At 37.7% G+C, this 19,606-nt stretch overlaps 3 protein-coding genes and 1 long non-coding RNA gene across 4 annotated transcripts; all 4 read left to right on the forward strand.

The window, feature by feature from the left end:
• Nucleotides 1-211: 211 nt before the first annotated feature.
• LOC132285187 (splicing factor U2af large subunit B-like) lies at nt 212-1,609 on the forward strand. Its single transcript, XM_059787354.1, has 4 exons — nt 212-526; nt 680-818; nt 1,087-1,154; nt 1,457-1,609. Exons 1-4 carry the CDS (start codon nt 419-421, stop codon nt 1,592-1,594), a joined length of 453 nt encoding a protein of 150 aa, XP_059643337.1. The 5' UTR covers nt 212-418; the 3' UTR covers nt 1,595-1,609.
• A 2,065-nt stretch (nt 1,610-3,674) lies between these two features.
• LOC132285191 (uncharacterized) lies at nt 3,675-7,525 on the forward strand. Its single transcript, XR_009472463.1, has 6 exons — nt 3,675-4,124; nt 4,681-4,750; nt 5,785-5,833; nt 6,999-7,087; nt 7,237-7,293; nt 7,424-7,525. It is a non-coding gene; the product is annotated as an uncharacterized LOC132285191 (long non-coding RNA).
• Nucleotides 7,526-15,292: 7,767 nt separating this feature from the next.
• On the forward strand, nt 15,293-17,019 carry LOC132285190 (splicing factor U2af large subunit B-like). Its single transcript, XM_059787356.1, has 2 exons — nt 15,293-16,414; nt 16,757-17,019. Exons 1-2 carry the CDS (start codon nt 16,358-16,360, stop codon nt 16,988-16,990), a joined length of 291 nt encoding a protein of 96 aa, XP_059643339.1. The 5' UTR covers nt 15,293-16,357; the 3' UTR covers nt 16,991-17,019.
• LOC132285188 (splicing factor U2af large subunit B-like) lies at nt 17,009-18,501 on the forward strand. Its single transcript, XM_059787355.1, has 4 exons — nt 17,009-17,182; nt 17,336-17,474; nt 17,743-17,810; nt 18,113-18,501. Exons 1-4 carry the CDS (start codon nt 17,075-17,077, stop codon nt 18,248-18,250), a joined length of 453 nt encoding a protein of 150 aa, XP_059643338.1. The 5' UTR covers nt 17,009-17,074; the 3' UTR covers nt 18,251-18,501.
• The last annotated feature ends 1,105 nt before the right edge of the window (nt 18,502-19,606 follow it).

The following is a 19,606-nucleotide window of genomic DNA, read 5'->3' on the forward strand; positions in this document are numbered from 1 at the left end:
AGAACAAAAGAGTTGAAAAGGGAAGAGAAACTTGTTATGTTGTTTTGTTGGGTTGAGAACAGAAAGTGGTGATTTCTTATTTTTATTTTCATATGTACAGGGAGCACCAGTTAAGGTCAGGAGGCCCAGTGATTACAATCCCTCTTTGGCTGCTACACTTGGTCCGAGCCAACCCAATCCCAGTTTGAACTTAGGTGCTGTTGGGCTAACACCAGGATCCGCTGGCGGGCTTGAGGGTCCTGATCGTATTTTTGTGGGTGGGCTCCCCTATTATTTCACAGAAGCACAGACCAGGGAGCTGCTCGAGTCGTTTGGGCCCCTTCGGGGGCTTTGATTTAGTGAAAGATAGAGAAACAGGAAACTCGAAAGGCTATGCATTTACCAGGATATAGCTTGTGCAGCTCTAAATGGGATTAAAATGGGTGATAAAACTCTTACTGTGAGGCGTGCCAACCAGGGCGCTACCCAGCCTAAACCTGAACAAGATAGTGTACTGTTGCATGCACAGCAACAAATAGCAATTCAGGTGTGAGAATTTATTTGTCTCCACCATTTTACTCTGAAACTTGCTTAACCAACTGTAGGATTCATTTTCGTATATTTATCTATTTAGCTATATGCTATTTGGTTGTTTGGTTAAGGTCTGCTGGTTAGTTCTTAATACCATTTTGTTTTGCAGAGGCTCATGTTACAACCAGCTGGTTCACTTGCCACTAAGGTTTTATGCTTAACCCAAGTGGTCACTGAGGATGAGCTCAAAGATGATGAGGACTATGAAGACATAGTGGAAGACATGAGAATGGAATGTGGAAAATTCGGTAAGTACTTTGAGCAAACTGGTGTTCCATCTATTCTTTTATTTGCTTCTTTTACCTGAAAATCTGCACACATATTGATTTTCTAAGTTTCATATCTTTCTGTTTTACAGCCTATTGTAGTCCCACATTCTGCTATACAGAATCAGGCCTAACATACATTCAATACAGAAGACTCCATAACCTTCTATCTATATTCAACTGATACTCATTCTCTGTTTATTCTGAGAAATTTTTTGCATATCAAATTTTCATTGTATTTAATTTGCAGGTACTTTAGTGAACGTTGTAATCCCACGCCCAAATCCCAACGGTGAACCGGCTCCAGGGGTTGGAAAGGTTAGTATGAACTCTTAGTCTGCTTCTAATGTTAAAATTAGATACATGTATCTGGTATACCAAGTTGATTTTGACCAGATAAATATATAGTTAATGTATTGAATGAAGATTGGATATATATATATTTTTTTTAAATTTAATATTCTAACAATTGTTTAAATTTCTGGTGAAATTATATATAGCTTAGACTATCTGAAATTATTTCAAAGTTTGTTCATGCATAAACATAATACTAGCTATTCATTTGTTAATGGAACAATTTGATCTGCAAATGCTAATGAAAATTTTCTTGTTTCTTTTAGGTGTTTTTGGAGTATGCAGATCTTGATAGTGCCACGAAAGCTCATACAGGGTTAAATGATATAAAATTTGGCGGGAATCGAGTAGTAGCTGTATTTTATCCCGAGAACAAGTTTAGTCAAAGGGAGTATGATGGCTAAGTTTTCTCCTTTGACTCTGCCTGGATGTCAGTTCCTTGGGTGATCTCGTCTCTTTAGGAGAAACTTTCTTGTGGATGATTTATTGTGATTTATGTTCTTAATAACAGTTTAGCTGTTTCTTAATTTTTTTGATGGTCCTATTCGTCTTTCTGTTTTTTTTTGGTTGCGATTTTGAACAATAATGTAGTAAAATTCAGTATTTCTTTACATAAATGTGAAAATTAATGTGAGCTTGAAATAGTAGTAGTCGTGCACTTGATTGCAATAGTTGTAGTCCGGCTTTGTTACTAATTGTTATCGGATCTTGAGTTGTACTTCCGTATAAGCCCATAAATCTTTCCTATTAATAAGGAAGATGATACTTTGGGCAACTGCAGACGTAAAATTTTGTTTGATGTCAGAAAATTGTGAGAGGTATTGAGCCCAAGCTATCTAGTAAAACTCCTCCTGCTCCTCCTTCAGTTTGAAAATGACAAAGCTGCCACCAAGCGGTCGAGATGAAACCTACCAATCACCACGTCGGGCACGGCATATGCATCGGCCTAGAACTGGGAAGTCACCTTGCTCACAATAGATGAAGACGTAGTCAAAAAGCTCTCCGATTTCGAGCTTTCCAAATGCACCACCAACAAAAAGAAAGACCAAACACAAGAAAGCATTAAAATCGCCCATAGAGATCAATTTTGAAAGGGGACAATTTCCATACATCAATAGAATGTGAACAAAAGATGTTCAACATTCTCCTCCTCTATTCCACAACAATATGGTTTCATAATTGTTGAGCAAATTAAAACATGACATTGCAAAAGTAGGGACAACAGTTAACAGGAATCCCGTTTCTCCAACGGCTGAAACAAACTCCAAGTCCAACCAACTTCACAAGTACATAGAACAATGATGGAGAGGATCCTCTCCATTCCCTTCTCTCTCCTATTCTTTTCAATTTTGAATCTAAAGGGTTAGAAATACACACCCAATTAAATTATATAGGCATAATTACAATATAGTGAGTTTGCGTATAATACATATTTTTATCATTGGATTGACCATGCATTCAAGGGTCGTGATATTCAGACAGAACAGTTTGACCTACTTACTAGACAGAATACATGTGGCATACATCTGGCAAAAAATTAATTCAATTTGGCATCAAAATCATCACACGTTGTCCATTCATCTTCTCTCCTTGGAACAAACTGATATGAAGAAAGCTGTTTCAGTGTACTCGATCCAAGTGCAGAGCTTCATCAAACCCATTTCCTGCGTTCTCAAGTTCAAGTCCGGCGAGCATCCGAACAACAACCAACCAAGGAAATCACACAGTCCAAGTGTGCTTCTTCAATGGCAAAGCTCATTGACTGACCCATCAACTCTGGCGCGTTTCAGCTCCGATAATCAAACGGCGGAATCCTCCGGATCGCATTCCCAACACTAATACATTACACGCCTGACTAATTTGCACGGGTCAACTCAACTCCGGCGACATCCACAGCAATCCGTCCTTGATGGAATTCAACTGTCGGCAACCATAAACCGTCGGCCGGTGCTTGTTTTCTCCATCGTCTGTGTCTCTCCGTCGCCAATCTGCTTTCTTTTTACAAATGGGTTTTGAGCAGAGTGGAACATTTTTGCATAATTAATACACGGCACGGATCCTACTAGCAGTCCTTGGTTAACAGTAGGAAAAAGAAATCGAATAATAATAATAAAAAAAATCGATCAGAGTTTCGTTGCCGACACCGCCATCGATTTTTGACACCCCAAATTTGGCATTCCCGGTCTTCTAGAGAGAAAATCGAAACTAGAGCGAAAATCGCAGATGGGTGAAGAGAGAGAGAGAGACTGGGGCCCATTCTTTTTGCTAGCTAGATGCTACATAGGAATCTACCTAACAAATCGGGTAAATCCATCGGGCGTAAATATCATTTTTCCTGCATTCAATACATTATTCTTCCATATTAGTAAATGATATGACAGAATCTTTATAAGCTCAAGGTATTATTCCAAACGAAATAAAAGAAAAAAGGGATAACTAATATTTTGTTTTTAATTGAGAAAAGAAAATACTCCTAAAGGATAAGGAGTGATTTTAAAGGATAATTTAATTATTTTTACTATCCTTTTTATAGTGAAATTATTTAAAGAGAAAGGTTTACAATTTTGAAACTTTCATAATAATATAAATAGCATTAACCTTATAAAAATATATATGAATATGATAATAAATTAGTTAAAGTAATTACTTTTATTTTAACTCTTCTTCAAGAATGTCATCATTTCTTTTATTTTCCTTAAAAATAAAAACAAAAAAGCCAAAAACAAAAGAAAAGAAAACAAACATTATTAATTCATTATTGTACATTTATACTTGTAAATAGAAGGTGGACTCGAAGAGTCTGGAAGGAGAGCGAGAGAGAAGAAGACGATGACGACTCGAATAGCTCCGGGGGTCGGAGCGAACCTGCTCGGCCAACACTCTGCTGAAAGGGACCAAGAAGCCACCGTCTACGTCGGCAACCTCGATCCTCAGGTTTTTCCTCCCTCAGTTCATTTCGCTATTCTTTTTATTCTTTCTATAAAACTTCTTTTACAAATTTGAGTTTTTTTCTCACATGCAATTTTATCATAGGGATTGTATATATGTATATACAACACACCAATGTTGAAAACGTAGTTTTCAATTTCCAACTAAAACAAAACTCAGATAAAATAAGAACTACAGTCTATTTGCATGCCCATTTCTTTTTTTAGTGAAATTTGAAGTTGTAAATTGGCGTTGTCAGCCATGTTTCATATATTTTTGTGCTTTTGGAGTTCTTAATCGTTCATATGGAATGCTTCATAGTGAAATTTAGGACCCGTTATAATTTAAAATTGAGTGCTTGTTGAATTTGCATGGATTTGATATTTGTGTGAATGTTCCAACTGCTTGCGTATGGCTCTGATTTATGCATTCTTACTTAATAGAAATAAAAGTATTGAGTGAATCAGTCACTTTGTGTGCCATGTTTTGGCTTCGATTTGTGGGGGTGTATATTGTGCAGAATATGATTTTTCTAATAAACAATGCTTTTGTTTCTTGACAGTATAAAGCCATTCTGTGTTGCATAAGTTACTAGTGGTTGTGATTACCGGATATCCTTTTTCATATCAAAGGTATGGTATACTGAAATGTAGTCGTAAATTTTGATTATAAATAAAGGTTTCTTTAATCTTCTCCACCCATCACCCGTGTAAGCAGGAGGGCATACAATGGTTAATACACTCTCTTTTTCTTTTCTTTTTTCTTCTTTTTTTACCTTCATTGTTCTGCCAGGTTTAATTTCAATTGAACCCTGGTATTGGGGTGCAACTACATAATAGCGAACTAAATAAATTAGGAAAAATTGAAGTAAAATGGCTCAAGTAGTCAAGTGTAGCACGAGTTACTTGCTTCTTGTAATAAGGGTAATTCAACTATCAGCTCCACCAGAAACATTAATGGAATGCCTTCTTCATGGATAAAAACTATTCTACAGCTCTCATTACGCAAAAAAAAAAAAAAAAAAAAAAAAAAAAAGAAGCTGCTATATTACTGAGTCACTGCTCATACAAAGCAACACTGACATACACTTGGTGCATTTTTTATGCAGAACACCACTAGTAAACTTATGATTATACCATCTACAATTAGGTCTCTTGTGCAAAGAGGTTATCAAAAAGCTTGTGAAGTTGAGGTATTTAAAAAGTAGGAGAAATAATATATATGGTTTGAAGAGGAAAGCTTGAAGTTGGCTTCATTTTGGAAGTGTTAGGTTGCAGGAAATTTAGAAATAAAGTGCCATAATTTCTATAAGAAAAATGTGGTCAAACCCAGCAACAACTCTTTTGGAATTTAGTTTTAAACTATAGGCTAACCGGTAACAGAATTGATTAAGGTGACCAGGGCATTGTACCATAGGATTTTTGTCATAATACTTACATTATAACTAAACTTCTTTCCAAGTTTGTATTTTTCACGCTTTGCATCAATTAATCTCCTAGTAGCCGCACTTTCACTTACCCTGCTTGAACACTAGGATACTCCATTTTTTTTTGTTGGATTTTTTTTAAGGGATATGAGATAGCTTTATCATTAAGGATTCCCAAAAATCTTTCTATGATTGGTTTAACTTTTATGTGGCTAATTCTTGTTGTCTATCTGCCTGTAGGTAACTGAAGAGTTACTGTGGGAATTGTTTGTTCAAGCAGGCCCTGTTGGTAAGTTCCAGTTCTCCATCATTTTGAAAGCACAGTTTAATAATTTTAAGGAAAATGCTAAAATGCATATAAAGATATGCTATAAAGCATGCTTGGAGAACTTGGCTGTATTTTCAAATTGTTGGACATCAATAAGGTTAACATTCATCATGTTCTATGGATCCTTATTTATTATTAATACTTACTACCTAGTGACTATATACATGAGATGGCCCCCATTCAGGCACTTTGCTCCCTTCTACCTCTCTTTCCTTAATTTTTCAAATTGTAACGTACCTCAAACTTAGGCTAGGATTTATCCTTCATTTCTTTTAGTCATATTTTTTTCTGCCGCTAGTCACTGGTTTGGTTGTCAAATTTTATATCTGATGGGACAAAATTTATGGATTAAGTTGGTTAACAGCTAACATCTCAGTGTGCTGGATTGAGATTTGCCTTTATATGTTAAACATTGTTTGTGAGCCAGTGTTCATCTTTAAATGGTAAAACAAAAAGATGAATCTTACAAATCTCATTAACTCTGTAAATAGTTGTATAGGAGGTCCGCTTTTGGATGTTACACAGTATTGGAGTAACTTAGTTCTGTGTAACAGAAAGAAGCAAAATGAAGTGGTAAATTGAAGTGTAGAAGCTGGGTATAGAGGGATGGCATATGCAATATTTGGATGATTTGGGTTTGTTTACCTTTGCTAAGATGGGTTTTTTTTTTATTTTTATGCAAATTCATAATATTGTTCTGTGACAATCAAGCTGTTATGTATATTGCTTTTTATCCAGTAGTATTTTAGAGAATCAAATGTATGGAGGTAGATTATCACTTTGTGTGAGATATTGTGAACATAAAGAAGATTGTTACTGTTTATATGAAATCTGAAGACATGGTAGTGTATTCTCTCTAAAACATATTCTTGTGCACAAAAATTGCTTTATTGTTTCTTGAAAAGTTTATACTATGATAACTTTCAATTTTTGTAAATTACACTTAGTTGTGTATATGTAACCAACCAACTCCTTAAAATGTTTTTTAGAAAAGAATTTCAATGTTCACGCTCACGCCCCCCAAGAATTTGAAATTGTAATATTGTTATTGAAAAAGAATTTGAATGTTCTAGGCCCTTGAAATTCCTAGAATGTGTGATTTTCATATTTCTCCTTTCTTTTCCAGTTAATGTTTATGTCCCCAAGGATAGAGTCATGAATCTTCATCAAGGATATGGCTTTATTGAATTCCAAAGTGAAGAAGATGCCGACTATGTAAGTTTTGCTTGTGGTGATAGCCATTCTTTCCATATTTGCTAAACTACTTGTTTAGTTGTTCGGTCTATTTGTTGAATTTAGGGATATGAATCCTACTGTGAGTCCTTTAGTTTTGATTAATGATCTTTTTTCCTTTGATAATGCAGGCTATAAAAGTTCTAAATATGATTAAACTTTATGGGAAGCCCATACGAGTGAATAAGGTGTGGAAGTTTATTTTTCTTGTGCATTAATTCTGATCTCTTAATGATTTGAACACGCCATTTTAGTAGTCTCTGCATAGGTTAAATGCAAAAATCTGATGATATTTTTTTGGTTCTTTATTGGTTCCAGGCGTCCCAAGATAAAAAGAGCTTGGCTGTTGGAGCCAACCTTTTTGTTGGCAATCTTGACCCTGTAAGATTGTAGATTTTTGAAACTACTTGCTCAAACCTACATCCACTTTGATTCAACATATGTTATGTATGTGTGTATATAAGTGTGTGTGTGTGTGTGTGTGTGTGTGTATATATCCAAAATCTGTCACACTACAGACAAGCAATCCTATCCATACATGTATTACAGACTCCTGCTATATACCTGTACAGTTCAACTCTTGCAACTCTGAAACTGACTCCCACACATTTTGTGCAGGATGTGGATGAGAAACTTCTGTATGATAGTTTCAGTGCATTTGGAGTCATTGTCACAAACCCAAAGGTCATGCTTCATCTGCTTTTTTCTTTAATTTTCATGATATTATAGCTGTGTACTTCCGAGTCTTCGGCTCAATTAGTATCTCCTTCTCCTTCCACGTGGTGGGTTGAGGGTTCAACTAGTTTGTCTGTGTGTATATCTTACCTACCAAAAGAAGATACATGCAGCAGATTTGTTGTTATATACCTAGAATTGAGAAACAATTGCTACAATCTTCCCTTTCTTAAAAGTTTATTGCATCCTGTTTTCATATGTTTAGATTGTTGGCCTTCTGTTTAGAAAATTCTACTACATATGCCATAAACACCGGCCTTTCTTTTGCCTATGTATGTTTTCTTGATCAGTATGAGATAATTTTTGGTTAAGAGAATTAAGGGGCTCTGGGAATCTTAAGAATTGGTCCATGCCACGGTCCCAGTTCATTTTATTTGCTAGTGCACAGGAAAACTAAAACCAACTCTATTTGTAAATTAGGCTTCTTTTTTCACATGGTTGCAACTAGGCCAGGTTCAATTTGGTCCCCTCTGAACCTTTAGCATGGCTAGGCATGTGTGATTGTAAACCCAACCCAACCTGACTTTTGGATGGTTTTGGGCAGATATCTCACAATGTTTTGTATATATACACTTCCTCTCCTAAGTCAGGGGATCTTTGGGCTTAGGTTGGAGGTTTTATTAAATCATTGTGGCTCTACCACTCTAGTATGAATCTGAGGTAAAAAAATAAAATAAAATGGTCCATCATTTCTTTTGTGGATGGCACAATAGATGTTCAATTTGGAAAATCAATATACAAAGAAAATTTCAAAATTCCCATCTTCAATAGATATAAATGGATTAATTAATGTGAAAAATGCTTTTGGATTTCACTGAAGTGTCAATGCATCGAATGCTTGTTTCCCTAGAGTTGGAATTTCTAAGATGAAATACTTTCTTTGGACAGGAAATATTTGATGTGTTGTTCATATAAATTGTTGATTTGGAAGTTAATATTATTTGGTAACGACATTGGTTGCTTCTTTATATGTTTTCATTCTAATCTAAATACTAATCCTTTGGTCTCTCTCTCTCTCTCTCTCTCTCTCTCTCTCTCTATGTACAACATAGCTGCAACACTTCTCCTCCTCATGCCAAACTAAAGCAATCGCGGCTTCGCTTGTCTACTGTATTTCAAGCTTTGGCCTAAGAGTGAATGGGTATATTTGTCCTGAGAAAACTTTTAATAGGGCATTTTGGTAATTTTACAACATATATCTAAGGTCTAAATAGGCCTTTTCAACAATTCAAGGGGGTTGAATAGTTCATTTCACAGGGTGTCAGGTGATAGTCCCAATAACTAGTTAACGGAAGAGGGGTGGTATCACTCCCCAAACCGTTGCGGGTGTATGTATTGGTTTCCGCAGATATAGCAGCCGTGTGTAATAAGGGCAAAGCTCAGTGGCGTCAGTGTAATTTACACTAATTACTATTATAGTGATGAATGTAGGAGTTTCTGTAAAAATAATGATGATGTTTTATGTCTGTGACCTTTCTGGTGGATCTCGTGGTGCATGTGTTTTATCTTTCTTTTATAGGCAACATTTTAGCAAATGAAAATGTAACACCCCCCACATTTTCCACGCATAAATTGATCAGGCTTATACATGAAAAACGAGGGATATCAAAAACAATTGGCAATATACAAGCATGGAATACAAAATGATGATAACAAAAGAATTTAGACAGGAAAGGAACACTAAATAATACAACATCCATCCATCCTTTATTTAATACAGTACTCCATTACAACTTCAAGGATCCCTAAATATAACCCTGAGAGTTCAACGTCAAAAGTAAATAAAAACTGAAACTGGAGTAATACATAAAACTTCTACCCTGAACTGGATCGTAAGAGTAGATGAGTTCGGATGGTGGTCCCTCACTGCTAACCTCAACCTTGGAACGGGTACTGACAGTATCCTGAAATAACAACAATGGTGGGTCAACCCCACGAGCAAGTCCTCTCTACTATGACCCAAATCAGAGAATCAAATAAATTAATCATTTATATCCGGATGAGTACTATATCTGTATACATCCTAAGGGAACCATCCACTGTATAACATGACCTCAACCAGAATAGACGGTGATCACTTAGACTCACACTAGGTGGTTAAGTGTCGTCTTTCCCTACCCGGGAAATCAGCTATTATACATGGTGCACGATACTGACAACACAGACTATAACGAACTACACAGTGATAACACCTCTCAAAGTACTGATGAATATACTGAGCATATAAATTAGGCAACACATGCCAATAATATTACTAAACATACTGAGCATGTCAATTAGGCAACACATGCCAATAATATTGAACCACATACCCCGACAGCCACACATCTGTCTATAGCAACGAATGCATAAGGTATAAATGAGTCTAAACTTATTAGCCCGCTCACATGGTTCTATATGGCAACACATCCATGTAATATAAATGCGACATAATTGAAACAGTCCATTTATTCCCTGAAATGCACGCAGCATAATAATCATGGTTTATATACGATTAACAGTATAACTATTCCATAATATATAATGGATCATTTATATGAATGAAATCAAGCACTAATTAACTTAACATTAATGGTTTATTACAGTTTAATAAAATAATAATACCATTTACAGTCGTTTAACTTAATTACATACGTTTACTAGCGATTCGCCCTTTAATTGATACAATTAATATTTAGAAATATTAATCGGACCATTATAATAGTTAACGAGAAATAAAATAATAATATAATGTCTCGTTAATTCCAAAAATGCCAACCCGAGGCCCCAAAATGTATAGTGAAGGTCCTGGTAATGACAAAACAGTCCCTAGGGGTATTCTGGACTTTTCCAGCAGCTGCAGAGGCCCTTCACGCGCCCCCACGCGCCTCCCAGAGCTCCCCACACGCGCCGCCAAGCTTTCCCACTCTCCCACGAGCTCACACGCACTTGCACGCGCGTTTGGAGAGTTCCATGCTCGCGCACGCGCTCCCACGCGCGTCTGGAATCAGTCACGCGCGCGCACGCGCTGCCACGCGCGCACTAATGGTTCCTTGCTGACGCGGCGACCTCCGGTTGGTTGGCTGCATCATCTTTCCTACATGCGCGCCACACAGGATCAATCCACCTACCTTCCCTCCATCCAACGCTCACGGATCCGGGTGTACCGCGGTAACATGGACCGCGGTGCACCGGATCAATCGCTGCTGTTTAATGGTCCAGATGCGCGCGCATACCCTCCTATGGTGCGCCGCATCACACCGGATCACTCCGGTCATCTCCCCCATTGTCGGCGACCGGAAAACTCGCCGGAAGGTCGCCGGAAATTGCAGAAAAGCCCCGGAAAAATTTAGAAAATTCTAGAAAAATCCTTAAAGCCTTATTTAATTATTTTCGGCCATTATTAATTTCATAGGATATTAAATAAATATATACCATCCTATATAATTAAAATTTCATTAATTTAATAAGATAAAATTTATAATTTATTAATCTACTAACCTTGGCTCTATGCATACAAATAAACTAAACAATTAATTTATTAATTCAAAGGGGAAAAGTAGATAATAACTTTCCTTTTTGGATTTAAAATAAATCCGCCGGTTGCGCGTAGTCGGGTAAATTTTTCCTACACCGGTCTAAGCTCCTTTCTTTCTTTCTCTTCCTTTCCACACTTTTACAATGGTTTACTAAAATTTATAATTTGTGTCTAACTCCCTTTTCTTCCTTCTAAGGTAGGCTAGCTAATTTATATACAAATTATATAATATAAATATTACAAATATCTATTTTTTTGTATTTAAGTAACCACATTCCCAACCATATGGCTTTAAGGCAAGCAAGCCAAGTCAAGCAAGATGTCCTAAGGTAAATCCTATCCTAAGATTTAATTTCTTCATCATTACATTGATTTAATACTATTATTATTTATTATAATTATTATTATTATTATTATTATTAATAAACTATTATAATTATTATAATTATAAATATAATTATTATATTATTATTTTTATTCAATACAAATTAAATACTTTAATTAAATAATAATAATTAATCTAAAACATAACCAATAAAAATATCAAAACTAATCATTATACTATATAAAACATAAAATCAATAGTACATGCACGAATAAATAAAATTAATTAACTAATCTAACATATATAATTACAAGGTGAATAAATCTACACATTAAAGGATTAACCTAACACAAAATTAATTTAAATACACTCTTTAAAATTACGGGGTATTACATTCTCCCCCCCTAATAAAGGAATTTCGTTCCCGAAATTCACTACATACCTGTATTAAAAAGCTCTGGATACCTGGCACGGATAATATCTTCCCGTTCCCAAGTAGACTCTGTAGCACTATGATAACTCCACTGTACACGTACTAATGGAATAGTCTTCGTGCGCAGTATCTGATTCCTACGATCGAGCATACAGTAAGGTTGTTCCAAATAGGTTGCATCGAGTTGCAACTCAATTTCACCCACATCAATGTGTTGATGTCGATCTTCGTCCCGTAGAAATTTTCGCAGCATAGATACATGAAAAACATTATGTACCCTATGAAGATTATCTGGTAGAGCCAGACGATAAGCTACTGCCCCAATCCGATCTGTAATCATAAAAGGGCCCACAAAACGAGGCGATAACTTACCCTTTGACCCAAACCGCATTACTCCCTTCATGGGAGAAGCCTTAAGCAAAACCTGATCACCAACCTTAAACTCCAAAACACGAGTTCGACGGTCAGCATAACTTTTCTGTCTGCTTTGAGCTGTACGCATCCGATCCCTAATGATAGCGATCTTTTCTGACGTGTCCTTAATAAATTCAGGACCCAAAAAGCTGTTCTCACCAACTCCAAGCCAACAGACAGGAGACCTACACGGTCTACCATACAAAGCCTCAAATGGTGCCATACCAATAGTTTTCTGATAACTATTGTTATAAGCAAACTCTGACAGCGGCAAATATTCCTCCCAATTACCCTTAAAATCAAGAACACATGCCCGCAACATGTCTTCTAAAATCTGATTAACTCGCTCAGTCTGTCCATCTGTTTGAGGATGATAAGCAGTGCTAAGATAAAGTTCTGTACCCAAAGCCTGCTGAAAGCTCCTCCAAAATCTTGATACAAACTTCGGATCTCTATCTGATACGATGGACAATGGTACGCCATGAAGTTTCACCATTTCTGCAATATACAGCTTAGCATACTGTTCTGACGTAAAGTTTGAACGAACAGGCAGAAAATGAGCGGACTTGGTCAATCTATCAACAATGACCCAAATAGAGTTGTGATTTTGCTGTGAAGTAGGTAATCCCTTTATGAAGTCCATGGAAATACTCTCCCATTTCCACTCTGGTATGGGAAGTGGCTGTAACGATCCTGGCGGTCTCTGATGATCAATCTTAATCATCTGACAAGTGCTACATTTAGAGACAAAGATAGCTATGTCTCTCTTCATGCCGGCCCACCAAAACTGGCGTTTCATGTCCTGATACATCTTGTCTCCCCCTGGATGTACAGAGAACTGAGAAGTGTGTGTCTCTCTCATCACAACATTTCTCAAATTGTTAGCTAAAGGCACAATTAAACGTCCTTTGTACCTCAATCCTCCATCAGTCTCTATAGAATAAAAAGGAACATCTCCGGAGGCTAACTCTGAAACCCGATCAATACACTGTTGATCTGAGAGTTGCGCTTGAATGACCTGATGAATGATAGAAGGAGTTACTACCACACATGCCATAAAAGCGTCTGCTAACTCATCAACAGTCTTCAAAGCATCCCACTCTGTTGCAAACAAAGTTGAAAGGCTGACATAGGGTCGGCGGCTGAGTGCGTCTGCTACAACATTCGCTTTCCCTGGATGATACTGTATAGAGAAATGATAGTCTTTCACGAACTCCAACCATCTGCGCTGTCTCATATTCAGTTCCCTCTGTGTGAACAAATACTGTAGACTCTTATGATCGCTAAACAATCGAAAAGTCTCCCCCAAAAGATAATGCCTCCAAATACGCAAGGCAAAAACTACTGCTGCGAGCTCTAGATCGTGAGTCGGGTAATTAAGCTCATGAGGCTTAAGCTTCCTAGACCCATAAGAAACTGGTCGCTCTTCTTGCATCAACACACAACCCAAACCCTTCAGAGAAGCGTCGGTAAATACTAAATACTCGATTCCACTCTGAGGTGTGGCTAAGACAGGTGCAGAAGTTAACTTACTCTTCAATTCAGCAAAAGCAGTCTGACAAGAATCATCCCATACAAATGGTACATTCTTCTTAGTCAGATGAGTAAGTGGACCCGCAATTTTGGAAAATCCCTGGATGAACCTGCGATAATACCCCGCCAATCCCAGAAAACTGCGAATCTCTGTCGATGAGGTGGGCTGTCCCCACTCCATAACGGCCGCAACCTTGGCTGGATCTACTGTTAACCCTTCTTCTGACACTACATGACCCAGAAATTTGACCTCTTTCTGCCAAAATTCACACTTCTCAAACTTCGTAAACAACTGATGTTCTCGAAGTGTCTGCAACACTGTGCGTAAATGTCTGGCATGGTCCTTCTCCGACTTAGAGTAAACCAGAATATCATCAATGAAAACAATGACAAACTGATCTAAGTACTCTCTGAATACTCTATTCATCAAGTCCATAAAGACAGCTGGAGCGTTCGTTAAACCGAAAGGCATAACACGAAACTCATAAGATCCGTACCTTGTGAGAAATGCTGTCTTTGGAACATCTTGTTCTCTGACTCGTAGCTGATGATAACCAGACCTCAAATCGATCTTTGAGAAGTAAGTAGCTCCCTTCAACTGATCAAACAGGTCATTAATTCTGGGCAACGGGTACTTGTTGCGAACAGTGACCTTGTTCAGTTCTCTATAATCAATACAAAGACGAAGAGATCCATCCTTCTTCTTTACAAACAGTACTGGTGCTCCCCATGGTGAAGTACTCCTGCGAATAAATCCCTGGCTGAGCAACTGCTGAATTTGATCTTTCAACTCTCGCATCTCCACTGGTGCCATTCTGTACGGCGCCTTAGCAATAGGCGTAGTGCCTGGAGCTAAATCAATAACGAAGTCTATCTCTCGACTCGGTGGCAAGCCTGGAATTTCCTGGAATACATCCTGGAATTCCTGTACTACCGGGATGCTGTCAAGAGATACCGCAGTCGCTTCCTGTGAGTCCTCCTCAAGAACGAATAAATAAGTGCTAGGCCCTCTATCAGGTTGTGGTACAACAAGAAGATACATCTCCTGTCCTGGTATAGCAAATACAATAGACTTTTCGTAACAGTTAACCTGAGCATGGTACTGAGATAACCAGTCCATCCCAAGTATAACATCATACGAATGCATATCTAACACTAACAAATTTGCAAGAAATCGAAGCCGGCCCATATCTATAAGGATATCACCGCTACACTCTCGTAAAATTGCGCCAACTCCCAATGGTGTATAAATATTAAGAGGTTGGTCACATAACTGAGTCGTCATACCAGATAAGATAACAAAAGATCTAGACACAAAAGAATGTGATGTACCAGTGTCAAACAGTATACGAGCAGTTCTACCATGTATAGAAAACATACCCTCAATAGCCTGAGGAGCCTGCGCATTATGTGGCATGAAGTTATAAACTCTGCCGTGATGCAACTGCTGTGGAGGTTGTCCCGGAGGAAATGGTGGTGCTGGAAGTGCCGGAAAATTCTGAACTTGCCCACGTGGCATCGGTAGGGCCGGTAGAGGTAATGGCTGGTTAGGTCTCGGCTGCCCATACTGTCCCTGCTTAGCTTTGGGACACATCTTGGCCGGATGCCCAATTTCTCTACAGTGATAACAACGTCCCGTAAAAGGACCTGTCTGCCTTCTCTGTTGATTTCCCGACCACTGTTCCTGTCCGGTCTAAGGTACCCCACCTTGTCTACCCTGATTAGGGACTCCATCCCTCTGCACATCTGGGTTTCCTTTGTTTTTCTTCCAAGGTTGATGTCCTTGAAATCTGCCCCGATCATTGGACTTTGTACCACTGCTGCTTCCTTTCTCCACTGTCTGGTAGTCTCGGTTAGCCCGCTTATCTCCCTTAGACTTCCGGTAATCACTCCTCATCTGGCAGTGCTGTAAGGCGGCATTAACCACCTGGATATAAGTAGTATATGCAGGACTACCTATGATCACCACTTTAATCGGCCATATCAAACCCTTCACAAAGCGGTCTCTCTTCTTTTCTTCCGTATTGACCTCCTCTGGTGCAAATAATGACAAATTAATGAACTTCTGTTCATACTCAGCCACCGTCATATCCTCCTGTTGCAGATCCAGAAATTCAGTCTTCATCGCTGATCTTACTGACATAGGAAAATACTTGTCATCAAAGCGAGTCTGAAATTCAGCATACGTCAATCTGGTCCTCTCATCGACAGTAGTAATACTCTCCTTTATAATATTCAGGGGATGCTGTTGTCAATGTCTATATAAGCCACGAGAAGAAATTTGCTTTTGTGGAGATGAGATCTGTTGAGGAAGCCAGTAATGCCATTGCCCTAGATGGCATTATCTTTGAGGTATTTGGGGGCTATTTTTCTTGAGTTTCCTTTCCCTATCATTTTTTGGCATCTCAAGTATGATATCATTTTGACACAGTTAGAAATAGGAAAAGCCTTCTGCATGTGCTGAAATCTTTTTATTTATTTTTTATCTTGCAAGATATCTAGATTTTTTTGCTGGTAGTAACCCTATGCATGTCATTTTTTATTTTACAAATTTTGCTAAGTTATTTACCTTTTTTTTAAAAAATCTAATTACTAGTTCTTTATAGATTTTTTGCTTGTGTGAATATTTTTAATGGGAATTGCAATTCTTTGTACATTGTACTGTCTGTTTGTCTTTAATTTTCATATGTACAGGGAGCACCAGTTAAGGTCAGGAGGCCCAGTGATTACAATCCCTCTTTGGCTGCTACACTTGGTCCGAGCCAACCCAATCCCAGTTTGAACTTAGGTGCTGTTGGGCTAACACCAGGATCCGCTGGCGGGCTTGAGGGTCCTGATCGTATTTTTGTGGGTGGGCTCCCCTATTATTTCACAGAAGCACAGACCAGGGAGCTGCTCGAGTCGTTTGGACCCCTTCGGGGGCTTTGATTTAGTGAAAGATAGAGAAACAGGAAACTCGAAAGGCTATGCATTTACCAGGATATAGCTTGTGCAGCTCTAAATGGGATTAAAATGGGTGATAAAACTCTTACTGTGAGGCGTGCCAACCAGGGCGCTACCCAGCCTAAACCTGAACAAGATAGTGTACTGTTGCATGCACAGCAACAAATAGCAATTCAGGTGTGAGAATTTATTTGTCTCCACCATTTTACTCTGAAACTTGCTTAACCAACTGTAGGATTCATTTTCGTATATTTATCTATTTAGCTATATGCTATTTGGTTGTTTGGTTAAGGTCTGCTGGTTAGTTCTTAATACCATTTTGTTTTGCAGAGGCTCATGTTACAACCAGCTGGTTCACTTGCCACTAAGGTTTTATGCTTAACCCAAGTGGTCACTGAGGATGAGCTCAAAGATGATGAGGACTATGAAGACATAGTGGAAGACATGAGAATGGAATGTGGAAAATTCGGTAAGTACTTTGAGCAAACTGGTGTTCCATCTATTCTTTTATTTGCTTCTTTTACCTGAAAATCTGCACACATATTGATTTTCTAAGTTTCATATCTTTCTGTTTTACAGCCTATTGTAGTCCCACATTCTGCTATACAGAATCAGGCCTAACATACATTCAATACAGAAGACTCCATAACCTTCTATCTATATTCAACTGATACTCATTCTCTGTTTATTCTGAGAAATTTTTTGCATATCAAATTTTCATTGTATTTAATTTGCAGGTACTTTAGTGAACGTTGTAATCCCACGCCCAAATCCCAACGGTGAACCGGCTCCAGGGGTTGGAAAGGTTAGTATGAACTCTTAGTCTGCTTCTAATGTTAAAATTAGATACATGTATCTGGTATACCAAGTTGATTTTGACCAGATAAATATATAGTTAATGTATTGAATGAAGATTGGATATATATATATTTTTTTTAAATTTAATATTCTAACAATTGTTTAAATTTCTGGTGAAATTATATATAGCTTAGACTATCTGAAATTATTTCAAAGTTTGTTCATGCATAAACATAATACTAGCTATTCATTTGTTAATGGAACAATTTGATCTGCAAATGCTAATGAAAATTTTCTTGTTTCTTTTAGGTGTTTTTGGAGTATGCAGATCTTGATAGTGCCACGAAAGCTCATACAGGGTTAAATGATATAAAATTTGGCGGGAATCGAGTAGTAGCTGTATTTTATCCCGAGAACAAGTTTAGTCAAAGGGAGTATGATGGCTAAGTTTTCTCCTTTGACTCTGCCTGGATGTCAGTTCTTGGGTGATCTCGTCTCTTTAGGAGAAACTTTCTTGTGGATGATTTATTGTGATTTATGTTCTTAATAACAGTTTAGCTGTTTCTTAATTTTTTTGATGGTCCTATTCGTCTTTCTGTTTTTTGTTTTTTTTTTTGGTTGCGATTTTGAACAATAATGTAGTAAAATTCAGTATTTCTTTACATAAATGTGAAAATTAATGTGAGCTTGAAATAGTAGTAGTCGTGCACTTGATTGCAATAGTTGTAGTCCGGCTTTGTTACTAATTGTTATCGGATCTTGAGTTGTACTTCCGTATAAGCCCATAAATCTTTCCTATTAATAAGGAAGATGATACTTTGGGCAACTGCAGACGTAAAATTTTGTTTGATGTCAGAAAATTGTGAGAGGTATTGAGCCCAAGCTATCTAGTAAAACTCCTCCTGCTCCTCCTTCAGTTTGAAAATGACAAAGCTGCCACCAAGCGGTCGAGATGAAACCTACCAATCACCACGTCGGGCACGGCATATGCATCGGCCTAGAACTGGGAAGTCACCTTGCTCACAATAGATGAAGACGTAGTCAAAAAGCTCTCCGATTTCGAGCTTTCCAAATGCACCACCAACAAAAAGAAAGACCAAACACAAGAAAGCATTAAAATCGCCCATAGAGATCAATTTTGAAAGGGGACAATTTCCATACATCAATAGAATGTGAACAAAAGATGTTCAACATTCTCCTCCTCTATTCCACAACAATATGGTTTCATAATTGTTGAGCAAATTAAAACATGACATTGCAAAAGTAGGGACAACAGTTAACAGGAATCCCGTTTCTCCAACGGCTGAAACAAACTCCAAGTCCAACCAACTTCACAAGTACATAGAACAATGATGGAGAGGATCCTCTCCATTCCCTTCTCTCTCCTATTCTTTTCAATTTTGAATCTAAAGGGTTAGAAATACACACCCAATTAAATTATATAGGCATAATTACAATATAGTGAGTTTGCGTATAATCATTGGATTGACCATGCATTCAAGGGTCGTGATATTCAGACAGAACAGTTTGACCTACTTACTAGGCAGAATACATGTGGCATACATCTGGCAAAAAATTAATTCAATTTGGCATCAAAATCATCACACGTTGTCCATTCATCTTCTCTCCTTAGAACAAACTGATATGAAGAAAGCTGTTTCAGTGTACTCGATCCAAGTGTAGAGCTTCATCAAACCCATTTCCTGCGTTCTCAAGTTCAAGTCCGGCGAGCATCCGAACAACAACCAACCAAGGAAATCACACAGTCCAAGTGTGCTTCTTCAATGGCAAAGCTCATTGACT

Source organism: Cornus florida, unplaced genomic scaffold (assembly GCF_030987335.1).
Source record: "Cornus florida cultivar Cherokee Brave unplaced genomic scaffold, ASM3098733v1 CherokeeBrave_3.0.0_Hap2_Chr11, whole genome shotgun sequence".
Taxonomy (NCBI): Eukaryota; Viridiplantae; Streptophyta; class Magnoliopsida; order Cornales; family Cornaceae; genus Cornus; species Cornus florida.